At 40.6% G+C, this 21299-nt stretch overlaps 1 protein-coding gene across 1 annotated transcript; it reads right to left on the bottom strand.

Moving 5' to 3' along the window:
• Positions 1-1764: 1764 nt before the first annotated feature.
• On the bottom strand, positions 1765-20617 carry LOC135893181 (butyrophilin subfamily 3 member A3-like). The gene is made up of 12 exons (XM_065420979.1): positions 20545-20617; positions 18323-18673; positions 16979-17263; positions 15299-15397; positions 14917-14943; positions 13456-13482; positions 11236-11262; positions 10682-10708; positions 8933-8959; positions 5903-5923; positions 5676-5702; positions 1765-2330 (listed from the first exon to the last, which is right to left on the bottom strand). The coding sequence occupies exons 1-12, from the start codon at positions 20615-20617 to the stop codon at positions 1765-1767; spliced, it is 1557 nt and encodes a 518-aa protein (XP_065277051.1).
• Between the last annotated feature and the right edge of the window lie 682 nt (positions 20618-21299).

Below are 21299 nucleotides of genomic sequence, written 5' to 3'. Positions count from 1 at the left end.
TTTATGCACCTCAAAAGTTGTTTCATGTTGTCATAGGTTTCCTTCATATGGACTGCATGACCAAGTGGAATTGATGGCAAAACATTGCCATTATGCAGTAAAACAGCTTTAAGACTCGTCTTCGATGAATCAATGAACAGTCTCCACTCATCTGGATCGTGAACGATGTTGAGGGCTGCCATCACACCATCGATGTTGTTGCAGGCTACAAGATCACCTTCCATGAAGAAGAATGAGACAAGATCCTTTTCACGGTCACGGAACATGGAAACCCTAACATAACCTGCCAGGAGATTCCACTGCTGTAGTCTGGAGCCCAACAGCTCTGCCTTACTCTTGGGTAGTTCCAAATCCCTGACAAGGTCATTCAGTTTACCTTGTGTTATGAGGTGTGGTTCAGAGGAGGAGGATGGGAGAAAATGTGGGTCCTGTGACATTGATGGTTCAGGACCAGAAGTTTCATCCTCTTCCTCTTCCTCGTCTGACTCAAGTGAGAATGATTCTGGTGCATCAGGAACCAGCAGTCCTTCTCCGTGGGGTACTGGGCGTATAGATGATGGAATGTTTGGATAATGCACAGTCCACTTTTTCTTCTTTGACACACCTTTCCCAACTGGAGGCACCATGCAGAAGTAACAATTGCTGGTATGAGCTGTTGGCTCTCTCCAAATCATTGGCACTGCAAAAGGCATAGATTTCCTTTTCCTGTTCAACCACTGGCCAAGATTTGTTGCACAAGTGTTGCAGCATATGTGTGGGGCCCACCTCTTGTCCTGATCTCCAATTTTGCAGCCAAAAGAAAGGTGATAGGCTTTCTTAACCATAGTGGTTATACTGCACTTTTGTGATGCAAAAGTCACTTCACCACAAACATAGCAGAAGTTATCTGCACTGTTCACACAAGTACGAGGCATCTCTGCTCACTTTGGCTAAACAGAAATGTGTCCCTTTGCAAAATCAAACACTGACGAATAAGAGAGCACGACACTGTATGATTTCTAGAGCTGATATAGGGCAATTTGTTCAGCAGAGTGATGTAAGCTTCGTTATGATTGCATCATCCATGACTTCTAGGAATAACATGATGCAATTCATATCATGTATGACGCAATACCAGCTTCAGATTGCATCACTCATTGTTTTGCCTAAAAAGCAAGTACTGTCCAAACCCAGTCATAGATTTATTCATAGATCCAGTCAAAGATGTATTTTAGTCATATCTGGTTTAAATTGAGATCCCTTCCCTTTATAACTCACTTATCCTCTGCCATTCTCAAGTCAAGGGTTGTATATACTGACCCAATAGCATATCTTGAAAACTAGAGCCAATCAACAATTTTAAGCTTCATTTTCATTCTCATTGACCCAGAATTAGTAAAGTTTGACTACATTTATTTCAGAAGCATTTTGGCTGTAGAGCAGTGTATTGCTACATTGCTGGCAATATCACACTTACATTTCCCCTCCATCTCAACACATCCCCCCACGACTTTGTCATTAAAGTATTTTCCTATTTAAAAAAAATGCAACAGAAAGTTAAAAATATTTCTATGAAGACAAGTCTCATTTCTTTCAGAATTTATTGATTTTGATTTCTGAGTCAACAGGCCTATGACAAGTGTTTTTGTCCTTTTTCTTCTGTTTCATGTATTTTATTTTATCTTCAATTTCTACTTTGCTTATTTTACTGTTTCTGGTGTTTCACATGTTTACATTCCCTTCTCCCCTCTGTTTTGAATTTTACTTCTCTAAAGTAACTAGAGCTCATTTTTCCTTTCTCAGAGGCTGTAAAGGAATAGGGACTCTGATGGGGTGGATTGCTAGTGGTTTCTGCTCGCCTGTGTTGTTCCTGGGACTGAGGAATGGGTAATACAAAATTTTATTAGTAAACTCTGCAGGGATAGTTGTGATGAGGGACATCATTCCTGCATCATAAAATGAGATTCTTCCCTCTTCCTGATCCAGAAATACACCAATCACTTTATTTGGCATCTCCCTCTTTTCAATCTTATCATTTTTTATGCTTGAAAAAAAGTCTCCCTGGGATCTCTTCAGAGACCAATATCCCTCCTCAGGGAGTTTCTCTGCCTTCTCTCTTTTCACTCTGTCCCTTGCCGACTGACTAAGCACCCCCAGCTCCCACTCCAGTTTCCACCCCACCTCCACCTCCCAGTACTGCCTCCCAGCCACAAATCCCTCCTTCCCCACCACGAGCAGGGCCCCGGAGGCTGCATCCAGCTCAGGAGATGCAGGTTCTTGCCAGACTCTTTTCTGATCCTCTGACAGTTTGAGTTCTGGGTGTTTGCAATCCGGATCCAGAGTGATGGGAACTGGGGAGAGAAACCAGAATGGTCCCTGGTCAGTAAGGAGTGAATCAGGGACACTCAGTGCAAAGAGAAGAGACAGAGAAAAAAACAGGGAAGAAATGAATTTTAAAATTACAAATTCATATAAACACAGGGGTGAAAGTGAGCCGGTACAGGCCGGTACTCTGTACCGGTAAAAACTTGCACCAACCCATACCCAGCCCACATTAAAGTGCTGCTGTGGCAGCGCTTTAATGTCCCCGCCCCTTTGGCCTCCGCTGTCGGGTCCTGCCGGTCGGGTCCGTACCAGCAGGGCCGCCAACTGGTGGGGGTGGGGGGAAGGGGTAGCAACGTTAAAGCGCTTTAAGGATGGTCCTTTGCTGCGGCAGTGCTTTAACGTAGCTGCCCCTTCCTCCCACCCACCCCTGTCGGTGGCCCTGTCGGTAGGGTCCGTACCGCCAGAGCCGCCGACAGGGGAGGCAAAAGCGGCAGGGGGGTGCAGCAACCTTAAAGTGCTGCTGCAGCAAAGGAGCCTGCAGCGCTTTAACGTCCCTGCCCCTTTTGACCCCCCGGCCGCTGACGGCCGGGGGGGGGAAGGGAGCAACTGCCCTGGGGCTGGTGATTTAAAGGGGCCCGGGGCTCCGGACACCACTGACACTACTAATCAACACGGGAGACTTGGGTGGTGCGGGCCAAGGGCTGGCTGGGGGATGCTGACCCAGCCCCGCCCCTTCTGTCTGAGGCCCCTTCCGGGGGCCAGAGCAACCCCCCCCCACCCGGTACTGGTAAGTGTCCTCAGTTACTTTCACCCCTGTATAATCATCAGCATAAAGGGGTCAGAGTGCTCAGCACCTTGCAGGACCAAATCTTATGTGCTGTATAACACACACACCACCCCACAAACACCTAAAGGCAAGAATCACACAATGCTCTGCCATGTCGTAAGGCCACCACAACTGACCAGAAGGATGTGACATTTTGGTGTTATGTTACAAACCAGTAATGCTTTAAAAACTGGACTCAAAGGGTGAATTAAACCTGGAGTGAAACTCTATTCTGGAATTGCTTTAGTTGTCTTTAAGAGGCTTATTTCCGGCTTGATCTTCCAGACAAATGGTCCATCCCAGAGCTCCCAGCATGAAGGGGAGCATCAAGCAGCACACTTAAGATCATAGAATCACAGAATATCAGGGTTGGAAGAGACCTCAGGAGGTCATCTAGTCCTACCCTCTGCTCAAAGCAGGACCAATTCCCAACTAAGTCATCCCAGCCAGGGTTTTGTCAAGCCTGATCTTAAAAACCTCTAAGGAAGGAGATTCCACCACCTCCCTAGGTAACCCATTCCAGTGCTTCACCACCGTCCTAGTGAAAAAGTTTTTCCTAATATCCAACCTAAACATCCCCCATTGCAACTTGAGACCATTACTCCTTCTTCTGTCATCTGGTACCACTGAGAACAGTCTAGATCCATCCTCTTTGGAACCCCCTTTCAGGTAGTTGAAAGCAGCTATCAAATCCCCCCTCATTCTTCTCTTCTTCAGACTAAACAATCCCAATTCCCTCAGCCTCTCCTCATAAGTCATGTGCTCCAGACCCCTAATCATGTTTGTTGCCCTCTGGCGGACTCTTTCCAATTTTTCCACATCCTTCTTCTAGTGTGGGGCCCAAAACTGGAAACAGTACTCCAGATGAGGCCTTACCAATGTTGAATAGAGGGGAATGATCACTTCAGTCGATTTGCTGGCAATGCCCCTACTTATACAACCCAAAATGCCGTTAGCCTTCTTGGCAACAAGGGCACACTCTTGACTCATATCCAGCTTCTCGTCCACTGTAACCCCTAGGTCCTTTTCTGCAGAACTGCTGCTTAGCCATTCGGTCTCTAGTCTGTAGCAGTGCCTGGGATTCTTCCATCCTAAGGGAAGGACTCTGCACTTGTCTTTGTTGAACCTCATTAGATTACTTTTGGCCCAATCCTCTAATTTGTCTAAATGCCTCTGTATCCTACCCCTACCCTCCAGCGTATCTACCACTCCTCCCAGTTTAGTGTCATCTGAAACTTGCTGAGAGTGCAGTCCACGCCATCCTCCAGATCATTAATGAAGATATTGAACAAAACCAGCCCCAGGACTGACCCTTAGGGCACTCCACTTGAAACCGGCTGCCGACTAGACATGGACAATCTAGCCAGCTTTCTATCCACCTTATAGTCCATTCATCCAGCCCATACTTCTTTAACTTGCCGGCAAGATTACTGTGGGAGACCGTATCAAAAGCTTTGCTAAAGTCAAGGAATAACACATCCACTGCTTTCCCCTCATCCACAGAGCCAGTTAACTTATCATATAAGGCAATTAGGTTAGTCAGGCATGACTTGCCCTTGCTGAATCCATACTGACTGTTCCTGATCACTTTCCTTTCCTCGAAGTGCTTCAAAATTGATTCCTTGAGGACGTGCTCCATGATTTTTCCAGGGAATGAGGTGAGGCTGACTGGCCTATAGTTCCCTGGATCCTCCTACTTCCCTTTTTTAAAGACGGCACTACATTAGCCTTTTTCCAGTCATCCGGGACCTCCCCCAATCACCATGAGTTTTCAAAGATAATGGCCAATGGATCTGCAATCCGCCAACTCCTTTAGCACCCTCGGATGCAGCGTGTCTGGCCCCATGGACTTGTGCTCATCCAGTTTTTCTAAATAGTCCTGAACCACTTCTTTCTCCACAGAGGGCTGGTCACCTCCTCCCCATACTGTGCTGCCCAGTGCAGCAGTCTGGGAGCTGACCTTGTTTGTGAGAGTGTTGAGAGTCCTGCCGCTCATTAAGCTGAGCCCATTATAATGGGCATACATGTCTTAATATCCCCATAGAGTCTGCCAGGTGCTATTACCATACTTCATTGACAATAAACCTGGCCAAGTGTCTTCACTACTGAACCAAGTCTGTGGTCTTATTGAGCAGTTGGAGCGAGGTCTGCTGTGTCAGCAATCTGTACAGAGGCAGCATAGCACACAGAGAGAACACACACATAGCCAACAATTGACAACAGGGTTATTCATGTTTAGAATTATGCTCATGTTTAAACACTGTACTGGACTGGGGCCTTCAACTGTAAACTGTTCTTGACAGGGACCGGACCTTCCACAGAGCTCGTCGTTAATGCTTAACAGATAATTACTGCTGGTTGGAAACAGGTCAATACAATAGAATTTAAGGTACCGATGGACTGAGAGATATAACATATGTTTATAACATCTGTAAATATATCCAGTGAATGTACGAGGAATGATTTTCAATTCAAATATTAATTTGTCAAAGAAAATATCTCATATTTTATAGATAACAGGTTTACTGTATGCACTGGAGCTTACCTGCATAGCTCTGAGCTCTTCTGAATTCTAGAGAGGGAAAAAGCAATTACTGCCTTGACAATCTATGGCATAGTGAAATACAATGGAGTTTAAAGTATCTTCTGTCTGCCTACCCATGTGTTTATAACATACTCATCTCCATGCTGTTCTAATCTAGTTAATGCACGAGCAATAATTATAATTTTCATTTAAAGAATAAGCAGATAATTTAAAACCAATCAACTTACCCAGCTCTCTTGAGAGTCGATCTGAAATGAAAGGAAACTCCGGTCACTGACCCTAACTAGTTCTTTTCTGATACTGTTTTTAAAATTCTGAGAACTCTGTACAAACAATGCTTAGACAATGGGGCTCAGTCATGCAATTTTTTTTGTGCTAGTAGTTCTTTAACCATGCTAACAGTCCCATTACATTTAATGGAACTACTCACCTAAGTAAGAACTGAGCTTTTAGTTTCAGAGCTTCTTTACGGGAAGAGTGGCAATCACTTGGCCACTGAGGCTGAGATTTATGAGAGCTGGGCACCTATTTTCCTTAAGCTCCCTTGAAAATCCTAGGCATAAATGTTATTGACAATGATATGTTACAGTCACTGTGCCGTGACTATCAAAGACACAAAGCAGAGAGCAATGTTGGTTCATTCCATTATATAAATACTTCCCCAACATCTTTATATTCAATTGTCTACAGTGCAGTCCCCCATTAACTCAGCCATTCAAAGTGCCTCTAGCCAAAAGTGACTACCGGGGTCTGTTTTTGTAGTTGTAGCCTCATAAATCTTATATAAATTATTGTACCTGTATCATACAATCAGGCACCAGAAATAAATGTTTTCAGTTCTTATCTTAAACATCATCATTTACCAGTGCTATTGTCTAGCACTGTTGAGTCCTGCCTCACAATTTTTGTGTGATACTGAAGTACAGTGTAAAATGTGTTAGCTAATATGATTGTTGTCTCCCTAATAGCAGTGTTGCAAAAACTAAATGAGCCAAATTCATCCCTGTTGCAGTTCCAATGACTGCCATGGTTTTAAAACGAAGATAATTTCTTTAAAAAAAAAACTCACAAGCATTAATATTGATAATCTGAGCACTATGGTTAGTGCACATACTATCATTATATACCTGAATCTGTGTAAGTATAAAGATGTCATTACCCTTAGCATCTAGGCTATAATCCTAAGGTGGACAGGGCCACAACATTTTAATGATTTTGCAAGTGTGTGTGAATCACCAGTGCCTTCTGCTGGATGGAATCAGAACTGTTCAACTGCATTTCACAAGCCCTCTACATCTTACAGTTATTGAAGACATTTGTTTAGCTGAAGCCTGTGTTATAGAAATAGGAGAGATCTGTGTTCCATCTGTGCTGTTGTCATGGATGTCCAAGTGGCCATGATGTGTAGAATAGTAACATCTGTAGTCTTACTTAGATTGTAATCCCCTTGAGGCAAGGGCTGTCTTTTTGTTCTGTGTTTGTACAGCACCTAGAACAATGGGGCCCTGCTCCATGACTGGGGTTCATAGGCACTGCCATAATACACCTACTAAATAACGTACAGCACCAAACACTATGGGCTCTTGGGTTATGCCTGAGGATACTTAGTGCTACTGTAACTCACCTAACAAATAATACACACCACCTAGCAAGTGCCATGACTGGGATCTTAGCTGTTACTGTAATTCATCTAATACATGTTGTACAGCTCCTAGCACAGTGGAGTTTGACTAGGTGTTATGCTAATAAATAAATAAATAGATAGATAGATAGATAGATAGATAGATAGATAGATAGATAGATAGATAGATAGATAAAAATTGATTTGTGCCCACAGTTTTGTTACAATGTATTAAGCAAGATAGACTCATGGTCAAAGGAGAATGTTTCTCAATCCCCAAAGAGTGGGGATAATGGGCCACATGCTTTGCTTTCAAAATACAAAAAGCAGGGGTCACACCGTGAAATTAATAGGCAGGTTCAATACAACAAGAGGAAGTAGTGTTTTCACCCAACACCCAGTCAACCTGGTATGTTGTGATGGCCAATTTAATAAATGGGTTCAAAAAAGGATTTGATATATTTATGGAGGACAGGTCTATCACCGGGTATTAGCCAAGATGGTCGGGGATGCAACTTCTTGCTGGAGGTGACCCTAAATCTCTGATAGCCAGCTGTCATAACTATAAAGGGAAGGGTAACAGCTCTCCTGTGTACAGTACTAAAATCCCTCCTGGTCAGAGACTCCAAAATCCTTTTACCTGTAAAGGGTTAAGAAGCTCGGATAACCTGGCTGACACCTGACCCACAGGACCAATAAGGGGACAAGATACTTTCAGATCTTGGGGGGGGGAAGGCTTTTGTGTGTGCTCTTTGTTTTAAGGGGTTGTTCGCTCTTGGGACTGAGAGGGACCAGACATCAATCCAGGTTCTCCCCATCTTTCTAAACTAGTCTCTCTTATTTTCAAAATTGTAAGTAAAAGCCAGGCAAGGCGTCTTAAATTTACTTTGTTTTCTCAACTTGTAAATGTATCTTTTACTAGAGTGTTTATCTTTGTTTGCTACACTTTGAACCTAAGACAGAGGGGAGTCCTCTGAGCTCTTTAAGTTTGATTACCCTGTAAAGTTATTTTCCATACTGATTTTACAGAAATAATTTTTACCTTTTTCTTTAATTAAAAGCCTTCTTTTTAAAAACCTGATTGATTTCTCCTTGTTTTAAGTTCCAAAGGGGGTTTGGATCTGTATTCACCAGGAGTTGGTGAAAGGAAGGAGGGGGGAAGGGTCAATTTCTCCTTGTTTAAAATCCAAGGAGTTTGGATCTGTATTCACCAGGGAATTGGTGAAAGGTTTCAAAAAGCTTCCCAGGGTAGGAAATGGTGGCAGCGGACCAGAACTAAGCTGGTAGTTAAGCTTAGAAGTCCTCATGCAGGCCCCTACATTTGTACCCTAAAGTTCAAAGTGGGGATACAGCCTTAACACAAGCTTAGGATGGATCTCCTCAGAATTGGCTGCTCTGTACACTCCCCCTGAAGCTCTGGTACTGGACAGTGTAGGAGACAGGATAGCGGGCTAGATGGACCTTTGCTATGACCCAGTAGAGCAGATCTTATGTTCCTGAAGTAGAAGCAGAGTCTCACAGGCTGGTATTTGACCACATTTATTGGGCTTCACCTTCCAGATGCCCTAGACAGACTCACCAGAACATTCACCTCTTTTATTCTAAGATAAGTAACAAAACAGACAAGTTTTCTTACCAATATTTTCTTGTATGTCTTGAATTGCTGCAAAATAGTAATTAAAATTAGTGCAATGAACAGCAGAGAGAGAGCGAGAGAGAGAATAGGAACTGAGAGAGTGAGCAAAGAGTTAGTGACCCATGGAAAATGTTGTGAAAACTATTCATAGAGAATTCTACTATTACACATGCATAGCAGGGATCCTGCTAAATTCTCACTCAATATTTAATAGCCATCTGTTTTTACGACTCAGTCTGTGTGCCATTTATTTCAAACAATAGAGTGCAAAACACTTGAAGAGGCTTTGAGTGATCTCTGTCATTATTTTTATTATTTGTAGCTTGCCAACAGCATGCTACATGCTTTAAGACATTTAACTCAACGAGGCTCCTGTCACTAAGAGCATGTCATGTACACTGACAATTTCCTGTAGAGATGAAGGATGATATGCAAAAAGAGTGATTGACAGAGATGTTTAGCAGAGTCCTCTTAGTTAGTTGCACAATTAATCTTTAAATGTGTGTATGTTTGTTTAATATTTCTTTTATCTCATTATATGATGAAGCAGATCAGGGTTTTTTTTTGTTTATTTCAGAACTGTGAAGAAATTATAAATGGAAAAAGGGGGAAATTGAAAAAAAATGTTTGTGAAAATTGTTTCCATTTTTTCAAGCAGCTCTACTTTGTGGAGCTCGGGTTTACAGGCATTAGAAGTGAAATGTGTTTTAATAAGAGACTTGCAGTTATATAGTGTGGAGGTACTTTGGATCATCATTGGTCTGTGAGGTTTAAAGCACAGGGGAAACGGGACGAAATCATGGATGAAAAATCGAATGAAAGTTGCAGTTGCAGGTGGAGCAAAGAAGGTGTTGGAGGAGAGAAGAGAAACTATATTGGAGAAATCAGACAGGAGATGAATTTTAGGACAACAATCTCATCTTTGTTGTAGATTGCAAGGGAAAGCTAGTGAAAGACTATTACGAGAAGAGTGGACTTACATCAGGGGAGAAATTAGGTGACTAGTCACGCAGAATTTGAGTCAATGGAAAGTGGGAGGGGATGCGGTGAGGGTCTAGCAGGTTGTAAAGGTGGACATTGTGGTGGTCAAGCTGAAAGCTGTAGAAGGTGGTGGAAATTGAGTAGAATGAGCCAATATCATTGTGGAAGAACACAAAATAGTCAATCCTGCCCACTCCATTAACCTATGGGAAAATGGAGAGAGAGGAGAAGGAAATGATGACAAAGCTGCATTCCAAGGGAGATAGAGAAGGGAGGAAGAGAGCAGGGATTTTGAGGAAAATAAATTCATTTTGTGGTTGCTAGTGGCAAGACAGCCTGGGAGTGGTATCTGAAAGGCAGTCAGAGATGTGTGACTGAATGGAGAGAAGAGATAAGAGGTGAAGAAGATGATCTATGAGTCTTTGTTTTAGAAGAGCTAGTAGAAGCTGTGTGTTCAAATGATGTCCCACAGGGAGAGAGAGCATAGGAGAGGGTCAAAGGCATAGAGACACCAGTGGAGATCTCTATCCAGTCCCTAGTATGGGAGCAATGATTATGATGTCGGTAAGTAGGCAGCTATGTATGATCACCTTTTCTAGCATTCAGCCCCATTTATTCATAATCTCTGACAGTGATTGAAAATAAAATACATATAATAGTCATTCAAATAAAAAATATGCTGCTGTTCATTTTTATAAAGCAGCTTATTTTCATTTATGGCAAAGCTCTGTCTGTCTACACTGAGCATTTTAATAAAATGAGACTTACCTATTTGATCTGTCCTTTTGTTCGTCTCTAAAAGAGTAAATGAATGAAAAACAAGAACAAATGCATGTTACTGGGGTAGTGATCGGCTTTAATTGAGAGAGTTCATGGATTCCAAGGGTAGAGGGGCCATTGTGATCACCTAGCCTGACCTTCTTTATAACATTGGCCATAAAACTGCCCCCAAATAATTCGCGGGGTCCTGGGTGAAAAGCTGTGAGCTGGGCTGTGACACTTTATTCCATATTATTCCATTGTTAAACCAGATTCAAGTCTTTGCAAAATGGATATGAAAACAATTTCTAAAATAATAAATAACCCATGAAATTAAAAAAAAAACCTAAATGTCTCCACACACATCCAAGAAAGAGCATTTCACTTGGAAATGATCTACAGTCAATTATCCATATTTAATATTGAAAATCTAAATTCATACAAGAACTTGACTGGGCCTGTTAACCAGACAAAAATACTTGGGGATTGTGGTCTTTCTTCTATACGTGCACATGAACACACATAAGAGAAATGACGAACCATAAGAGCATTTGCATTCTCACCTAGTGTGGAGAGCAGACGTTCTTTTTCTGAAAGAAATTTAAATATCATTGTAAGATAGAAGGCAAATGTCATTTAGTTTATTTTATGGCATTTATGAAATATACATTACACTTTACACCTATATCTATAATTTATTTTAAAATGCAATCATTCATACTGTATAGGTCAAATTCTGCTCTCAGTTACACTAATGCAAATCCAGTGTAAACTCACTGATTTAATCTATGAGCATATCACAATGTTTTTTACTTTATTTGAATATTTGTATAGTTCACTACATTTTTAGATGTAACTGAAAATGGGACTGTATTGTCAAAAACACAAAATTTTAAAATCCATATGCAACAACCAAAAGTTTAAAATGTTCAGGCAAAAACCAAAAGTTTTTGTTTTAGAAATGTGCAGTGTTTGTATGAATACTGTAGGTTTTCCACAGAACATAAACACTTCCTGGAAGAAAAAATAGTGACCCCCGCCTCCAAAATTTTGAACAGGCCAAACTTTGGACCTTGTTGAAAAATGCAGTATTCCCGTGATTTTTATATATCTCTCACACACAGCCTTAGACATTAGACTATATTTAGTACTGCCTTTATCTCAGCCAACATAATATATTAACATAATCTGCCTATGTAGATCTCAATGAAACTATATAACCAACCAGTATCAAACAGATCCCCATCATTCATGAATCAAAATCTATTAATACTTTTTTGAAGTAAATTACATAATAAATTTTCATGCTCAGATCGTACTTACATATGAAGGTTTTCTGGTGTTATATGATACTCTAAAGATTAGTCTTGTTTAATCTATCATATACAGTTATTCAGTCATTACATATATTGTACTTAGTATAAATTATGCTTTGAGTGATTTACTCTTGGTTCCTTTCTTCCTTATTTTTTGTAGTGGATTAAGATTCAGTTTTTAAGTTTTTTGTAGTAGTTCATATCCACTTTTGATTGATTTTACTTTGGTTGTTTGTGGTGACATACAGAAGCTGATTTTAATTTTGATTTGATAGGAGATTAGCACCTGAGTTAAGAGTTCAGTGAGACTACTTGGGTATTTAAAATTGAGCAAATGCTTAAGTATTATGTTGGATTTCAGCCTAGGCTTGTTTCACTTAAATGCATCAGTGATCTAATAATGTTCCTGTAGTTTGAAGTTTCTTTTGAGAGTACCTGCGGAACTGAAATATGGAAGCTCATGAGACTAGGAAATGACTTTATTGTAATTTCTTCTTTTCTTTCCTTTCCTTTCTTTTTTCCCCCCAAAATGAAATTTTATTTTAAAATTTCTTGCCTTCTGAAAGACAGGGCAGCAGCAGGTCTAGATTTACTCATAATTACCCATACTTAGTGGCTTTCTAATTATTATGTGTGCTACATTCCCTATGGAGAGAAGTTGACATGCTTGATAGCAAAGCTCACTCACAGCAAAATTCTCCCCGGTGCAGAATGAATATCTTAATTCCTATTTAGGACCTCAGACTAAAATTTAAGAGAGACGTAACTCATGCACAAGACTAGTGTTGGCTCTCTAAGGCTATGGCTACACTAGAGAGCTTACAGTGATGCAGATGGATTGGTGCAGCTAAGTTCTCTAGTGTAGCCATTCTAAACTGATGGGAGAGAGCTCTCCAGTAGATTTAATTAATCCTCATACAACAAATGGCTATAACTTTATCAGCAGGAGAAGCTCTCCCACTGACATAGTGCTGTCCACACCGGCACTTAGGTCGGTGTAACTTACGTTACTTAGGTATACTTAGGAGCTTATTCAAACCCCTGAGTGACATAACTTGTTGACTTAGTTGGGGTTGGTCCTGCTTTGATCAGGGGGTTGGACTAGATGACCTCCTGAGTTCTCTTCCAACCCAAATCTTCTATGATTCAATGCTTCTGTGATAATTTACCGACCTAAGCTGTAGTGTGTACATAGCCTAAATCTCACGTAAGCCTTATTTTGAGGGCATAAGTAAGTCTTTAGTGGTGAATAGCCTGGTGTAATCCCTTAGTGACAGATAGATTCAGAGATTCTTATATTAACAAAAGTCCTAGTCCTCAGTGATTCCTTTACCTGGGTAAGGACTGACACCTCTGTGGTTAATGTCTTGGAAAATTTCAGCATGCTATGTAATACTGTCTCCATGAATCTGACTCATGGAAATACTCCTAACACCTTATGTTATATCGCATCAAAAATATATTTACCTTCTTCCATTGTTTTCTTCTCAGTTACTGCAAATACATGGAATCACATTGCAATGTTAAATACTCTTATAAGTTTCCCAAAACCTTATTTCAACCACAAAACTGCTTTAAAATACAGGACCAGATTCTCTCCATTTAGGGAAAACCTGCTTTAGGAGACAGGAACACATTGTTTCACTTGAAGATCATCTCCTCATTCACTGTATTGGAAGATGGTTTCTTCCAGTTCAGTGATTATGCAGAGAATCTGACGACATAAAGCAACGGATGCCCATCATCTGTGAAAATGTCAGGATACTTATAGAGATCACTGGCCTCAGCACATCCCCCCAACCCACATCCTCTGACTTTACAGGACAGCTTCTGAGTGAGCCAGACAAAGCCATCAGTGAAGAGGATCAGATATCAACTGGTACAATGATTGGGGTGGGAAAAGAGGGGCATCAGAGTGAAGTTTTGGGAGAGCTGAAAAATTAAGGAAGGAGTCCAAAACAATTAAGTGTAGGTGAAGTGAAATAAATAGAACCGATCATGAGACTTACAATCTGCTGAAGAAGACTAAAGTGAAACTTTAATTGAGGAAGAATTTTTTTTTACGAGAGAAATATTATGGGATGTGACATTTCTAGGATACCCCATGAATACCCACAAGGGAAATGAGTGATCAGAGGAGCTAGATGCTCACCCAGCTTTTTAAATAAGTCCAGGTCTTGCCCTAGTCCTGAATGAATCTTATGGACTAAGAGCAAATCCACTATGGCCAAACATAATTCCCAGGCAGACAACCAGCAGGAGGCAATCTCTCCTGTTTCCAGTGCCTATGTTATAAAAGGCCTTGAATTTTATACTTTAGCTAGTCTATATTGGAGGATATAAGTGATTTCTTCATGTACATGAGCAACACTTTTCTACAACTGTGAATGATTCTGGAACAATGTCCACATAAGGATGAATGGCAGAAGGCTAGCCTGAATGTGATCTATTTTAATAACAAGATCTGTCTATAATAGAAGGAAACAAACTTTCCCAATGAGCCACTAATGGCAATAGTTGCTGTTGCTCAATTCCTGAATATAAACCCCAACTCCTATGAAATCATTGGATGCATACTGCAAACGTTAAAAGCACCCAGCTGTTGACCACAATTAAAACAGAACAAACCCACCCATCTCCTATCTTTTATAAACAGCTTCTCAGATCAGAACAGCAACTGCTACATTAAACTTTTGTTCTAAAATCAGAGAAATGTAGGGGCTGAAAGGGACCTTGAGAAGTCATCCAGTCCCACCCTCTGTGCTGACGCAAGACCAGGTAAACCTAGACCATCTCTGAGAAGTGTTTGTCGAACCTGTTCTAAAAACTCTCTAGTGATGGGGATCCCACAGGCTCCCTGGGACTATGTCAAAATCAAGATATAAAATATGTTGATATTAATTTGCATTCACCTGCCTAATTACTTACCTGATTGAGATGTTGTGTCATTATTCTCTGAAAAAAATTAAAATGCCTTTTGAAAATGAAACACTTTTCATAGCATCCTACAATAGTTTTGACTGAAACAGTCACTGTCATGAACGCTAAGTCTGTAATCCTGAACCATCCATTGTGTCTATTCTGGCCTTGAATATATTTATATGTGAGGCATTTAAAAATTGTCTTTCAGAACAAGGAACTTATCTGGTAAGGAATTATAATGTACAGACCCTTATATTTAATTTTTTGAATCTGCCCCTAGAAAACTCATTTCAGTTTTTGTTTGGTTTTAGGATAGTGTAAGAATTCCATATCATCTGTTTAAACATTTTCACATATTTATTGAAAAAACATACAAAGAAATACTTACTTTTCAATTTATACCCTACAGCAGCAATAAGGGCTATGCTAAGAAATAAAATGACCAGGAAAACAGCCATCCAAGGGGAGGTGGTTGGGAAGAAAACATCTGAAAAATATGTGAAAATGTCAGTTACATTCCAATAATTCTTAAGAAACATCATGAAAATTATAAGGCCAACCAAATGGAGTCTGTCTGAGGAGCCGGTGAAATCAGATTTCATTTGAATTTAAAGACTGCTGTTTGTTTCTGGCAGAACAAAGTCTAGATGAATTTAGATCAAAAGATTCTACACATCTTCAAGGAAGGATATCATGGAGAACAGATCTGTGGACTCCTCCAATGTGTTCTGGAAAAGCACACACCTTCAGCCACACCCAGGTCACCTTACTCATGCAGATAGAAACACCTCAGATATTGGCATGTCTCACATGAGTAAGGTTCGCAGGATTTACCTCAAATACCCTTTCAGAGCTAGTATTCATACAGAAATTGTATGCATATTTAATAACAGGTTTTAATGTCCACATATTTAAATTATAACTTGTTCTCCATCAGTCCATGAAATGATGAAAGTCATACCTAAACAGCCCCTGCTGTTTACTGTGGAAAATGCAAGATGCATCTCTTTGCCATAGCATTCCCACCAGAAATAGTATAAAGTAAAAAGAAAGGCAGAACGATCCTCTACTGAGGAAGGGAGCTAGAGAACCTAAAAGTAGTATCCTTGGTGGGGTTACTCAGGTTAATGATATAAACCATTTCTCTGTATGCACTAAAATTAATTAACCCTGTCAACAGCCATGTGAAGTAGGTGGGATAAATATCATTACCTCCCTATTCAGGTGGGGAAACTAAGAGAAGTTAAGCAATTTCTCTGAGGCCATAAAGCACGTCAGTGGCAAGGCTTGAACTCAATACAGAATCCCTGTACTCAACAGATATAAACGGGACAACTCACCTGAGTGAGTACTTTGAAGTATGAGTAAGGACTATGGAATCTGCCCAATAACCATTAAATAATAATGAAAACTTAAAGTAATATTAATGTTGAAAAATTAAGCACAGAAGAATCAGAAGAGGCCAAAATGAAGGTCATACACACCACCTTAACTTTACCCTCTTTTTCAATGATGCACCAGTACATTGAATGAAACAGTTTTCCATATCTTTTAGTAATATTGAAAATGCCATGCAACTTTGTTACATATTCACGTGCAATGAAAGCTATTAGAACACTGGATTGTTATGTAGAAAGAAAACACTTAATGTAATTATGCAAATTATGATTTTTTAAAGTTTTAACACAGCTTTATCAAAATGGGTTTTTTTTTTGGAAAATGACAGGCAAGTATTTAAAAGGAGATAGAAGAGATAGGAGTTACCAGGCATTTCAATGGTAGACCTGAAAACATTGTACAAAGGAGGTCAGTATCTTTGTGCTGTTTTATGGGGAAACTGAGGCACGGGACAGGTAATTGATATGTCCAGTGTCACTGAATGGGTGAGCAGCACATTGAGAAATAGAACTCAGTCACCCTAACTCCTAGCACAGTGCTCCATCCGCTAGGTCAGACAAACTGGGCATTTATTTCTTACCACAAAGGAGAGAGAAAAACGGGACCCATCTCATTAACCAAGCAGCCTCTTTATTGCTCCTTAAAGTCACTGATCCCAATGTGCACTCACCTGAAATTAGGACTCTGGACTCGCTCGCTGTCTTTAGTATGTTATTGATTATTTTGCAGGAGACTTCGTTGTCTGAGCCAGGTTCTACGTTAATGGCACTTTCAATATTGTAGATTCCAACAGATGTTTTTGTGTTGCTGGTCGTAGGCTTTTCTGGTCGGTTTTGTCCTTTACTGTCTAACCAGAGCACTTGGGGCTCAGGGAACCATCCTTCCGACTTGCAGGTGAGGCCGATCCCCTGGCCTGCATAATTGTTCAGGAAAATGGAAGACTCACCACCCCTAGCTAAAAAAACGGAGTAAAAACAATATTTAAACTTTTCATGCCTTTCACAAACAGACCAGAGCCTGGGGAAATTGCCCCAAAGACAGCACCTTGTGTACAAAAGCAGCCTTTGAGGTCCATCGGAATTTGGGAACTGAACTTTTCATTAGAGGGAAATTCCCAGCCTCTCTTTCCCACTGAGCTTTTGTACAATTTCTCCCCTCATGTAAATCTGAGGAGCTTTCATCATCAAGTTCAAACAAAGATGTTGTGCCTCAAAGTGCACTGCAGTCAGTAGTACCTCAAGAAAACTTATTTTCCTTGATATTATTTCAGAATCTATAAGAGAAGTGAAATCCTGTGTGGACACACTCTCTCTCTTACTCACTTGCGGCAAAGAGGTTAAGAGAACCAAGTTGCTAAGTGAGTTGGTTCACTAGACAATCTTGCTAATAAGCATTTGAGGTCAAGTCTATAGTTTTTAAGGCCAGAAGGGACCATTATGTCAGACTTCTTTTACAATGCTAGGCATAGATTTCACCTGATTGTTTCTGGGTTGAGACCAGTAGTTTGTGGTGATATCTTTAGGAAAGATATCCACTCCTGATATAAAACGGATGGAGAATTGACCAAATACCTTCGTAATCTGTTCCAAAGGTTAATTAGCCTCGTTTTTAAAAATTTAAATCATATTTCCAATTTGAACTTTGCTGACCTTAAATTTAAGGCACTGGATCTTGTTTTGCATTTTTCTGTGCGACTAAAAATCCTTCCAATATCTGAAATCCCTTCCCCATGCAGGTAATTATAAACTGTGATCAAACTGCCTCTTAAACTTCTCTTTGTTAAACTAAATAGATTGAGCTTCTTTAGTCTCTCACTGTGAGGCAGGCTTTCTAGGGCTTCAATATTTTTGTGTCTGTTCACGGAAACCACAAATCGTTCTCACAGCTCTTCTCATTCCTGGCGTAATTCTGTGGACTAAAAAAGAGCTACAGAAAGTCTTAATTGAGCTCCTTCTCTCTTTCTCTCAATAACACAATATCTGGTAATAAATGATTCAATATTACCTTCACTGACCTGTCACATGCAGTTCAATCACCACTTCATCATACCAGTTCTCAGAAACCACTCGACACATGTAATTTCCTGCGTCAGAGACCTGGACATTCTTCAGCTTTAGAGACATGTTTCCTGTGTTCATTTCATGGTGAAAGAACTCTGTTCGATCCTGGTATCGCTGATCCTGTTTTTCTTCTTTGTTTCCTCTGTTATAAGAACTCACATCTATATTTTCCTGGGGTTGAACCAGACTCCAGTGGAGAGTGATGTCCCCAGGGATACTTGTGGCGATCACTTGGCAAGGGAGGGTAACGTCTTCTCCAAGGAATCCAATAACAGGCAATTCAGGGTGAATGATTTTATATTCCCCTATAAGGATATACAGATAGACATTTTCTCTGTTTCAGATAATTAATCAATGAATAAACTTTATGCTGTAGAAGCAGCCTGAGGTGAAATGAGAGGGTGATAAGGTTCGTGCCCTGAATTTTACAGTTGTATTTTCAGTTTTTAAATGTTGAATGGGATAATGAAATTGGTGCTTCAGGCTGTGATTTTAGGCACCATGGGGACCCTTATTATCCCTGTGAAGTTCACTCGAGTTCTGAAGAACTTTGCCCAGTTCAGCTGGATCAGCTACAGTTCTGCCAAGCACCCAGGATCCCATATTGCCATATGCAGGAATGAGCCTTCCTCCTGCTGTGCAGGAGCCAGCAATCCTTGCAAAGTGCCCCAGAGGTAAACAGCCTCTTCAGGCACTCCTGGGGTGTCATAACTATCAAGGGAAGGGTAACAGCCCTCCTGTGTACAATACTATAAAATCCCTTCTGGCCAGAGACTCCAAAATCCTTTTACCTGTAAAGGGTTAAGAAGCTCAGGTAACCTTGCTGACACCTGACCCAAAGGACCAATAAGGGGACAAGATACTTTCAAATCTTGGGGGGGGGCAGGCTTTTGTTTGTGCTCTTTGTTTTGGGGGTTGTTTGCTCTTGGGACTGAGAGGGACCAGACATCAATCCATGATCTTCAAATCTTCTGAACAAGTCTCTCATATTTCAAACTTGTAAGTAAACAGCCAGGCAAGGCGTGTTAGGTTTATCTTTGTTTTCTCAACTTGTAAATGTTCCTTTTGCTAGAGAGTTTAGCTCTGTTTGCTGTAACTTTGAACCTAAGGCTAGAGGGGGTTCCTCTGGGCTCTTTGAATCTGATTACCCTGTAAAGTTATTTTCCATCCTGATTTTACAGAGATGATTTTTACCTTTCTTTCTTTAATCAAAAGCCTTCTTTTTAAGAACCTGATTGATTTTTCCCTGTGTTAAGATCCAAGGGGATTGGATCTGGTCTCACCAGGAATTGGTGGGGGGAAAGTGGGAGGGGGGGGTGATTAATTCTTCCTTCTTTTAAGATCCAAGGGGTTTGGATTGGTGTTCACCAGGGAATTGGTGGAGGTTGTCTCTCAAGGCTACCCAGGGAGGAAAAGGTTTTGGGGGGGGGAAGACAGAGTTTCCCAAATAACTCATAAATCATTTGGGTGGTGGCAGCAAAAACAGATCTAAGCAGTTAGGCACCGGTGGCTGGTCCGCACCAGCTGACTTGTGCTTGCAGGGCTTGGTCTAAGACACAGTTTAATTGTACAGCTCAGGAATCCAAGGCAGAGAAAGATGAAGTGACCTGCCCAAAGTCACTAAGGGAGTCAATAGACAAGACAAGAATAGAACCCAGGTCTTCTAACACTCAATATTGTGCCCTAACTAATAAACCAGATTAATCAGAAACGGGACTTACAACTTCTGAAATCACCTCTGAAATAATTTCTCGTTGATCAGTGAACAGATGTTTCATCGCAAAACCCACGTGGACCAGTGTATGACAGATAGAGATGGATGTTACACTTATATTGGGCAGCCTGTTGCTTGGCTGATGGCAAATAAACTTCTTTGCCTCTGAATAGACTTAGGAGTTTCATAGTGTGATGGGGGATTGGTAGCATCCCGTGAATGACATTGTTCAGTGAATAGTCTGTGTTGGAATTGCATATGGCAGTAGAGTTGAGCCATCTCTCTGCACATTGGGGTGAACAAAGAAGTGAGCTGCATTGCACTGACAAATGAAAATGTTAGACACTATTAAAAAATAATGAAACCTTAGATTGTTGATGCCTGTGATTTTTTTCCTCACCCTGGCAATGATTAATTACTTCATTAAAATAAATTCAACAAAGAACAAAGAACTTTGTTTACCTTTTATCAAGTAGGGTGTCTGTAGAAAAGTCAGTATGTGAATAGCTGTCATCCACAGGAATAATGAATCCATTGCTGGGCAGAAATTCAAAACACCAATACGTCAACAAACTCCTCAAAAGGCAGCATGCTGGGGCAGGTATTATGAGGTTCTCCCAGGCCCTTAAAAAGCAAGCACAATATGTTTCAATGTTATTGCTGTACAAGAAAGAGCAATTCATTAGTGAGCAATGCTGTAATCCTTATTGCTATTGACTGACCTTTCGGTTCGTTACTCAAAAAACACGTCCAAATCAAGTTTGTTACAGAGGTTCATAGTTCTGCCCAGGTGCTGAACAAAGTAAAAAATAGTTCAGAAAATGTAGTAATGTTACGTGGGTCAGATCCTTAACCTGGATCAATGGGGCTACATCAGTTTACACCAACTTAGGCAGCTAGACTTCCAATAATCTATCTCTCTATGATCATTTTTTACTAAACTGATTTCTTACCTGCATAGCAGGGTCCTACGTGCTTTACATGGATTGTGGCTTTGAGGAATTATTCAGTCTTCACAGATATTTTTCCTTGCAGTTGAAGTTTGTACTTTCAGTTTACACATTTATGTAGTTATTTATTAACCAAATACAATTGTAAAAACGAAAGCAATTTTCCTTCAAAAAGAAGCAGGCAGCCAACCTTGAATGTGATCAGAGTATGTTAACCCAGACTGCACAAAAAAAAGTTAGGTGCCTAAATCCCTATTTTGGACATAT

Source organism: Emys orbicularis, chromosome 21 (genome assembly GCF_028017835.1).
Source record: "Emys orbicularis isolate rEmyOrb1 chromosome 21, rEmyOrb1.hap1, whole genome shotgun sequence".
Lineage (NCBI taxonomy): Eukaryota > Metazoa > Chordata > Testudines > Emydidae > Emys > Emys orbicularis.
Note: the sequence above shows the minus strand (reverse complement) of the source record. Positions and strands in the feature narration are given on the sequence as shown.

Bases quoted from the DNA above. Each gene is read 5' to 3' on its own strand.
- LOC135893181 (XM_065420979.1), bottom strand. From the start codon at position 20,617: ATGGATTCATTATTCCTGTGGATGACAGCTATTCACATACTGACTTTT. The intron at 13,483-14,916 runs GTAAGTAATTAG...ATGTATTTGCAG, and splicing joins TGACACAACATCTCAATCAG to TAACTGAGAAGAAAACAATG. The intron at 10,709-11,235 runs GTGAGAATGCAA...TTACTCTTTTAG, and splicing joins ACGTCTGCTCTCCACACTAG to AGACGAACAAAAGGACAGAT.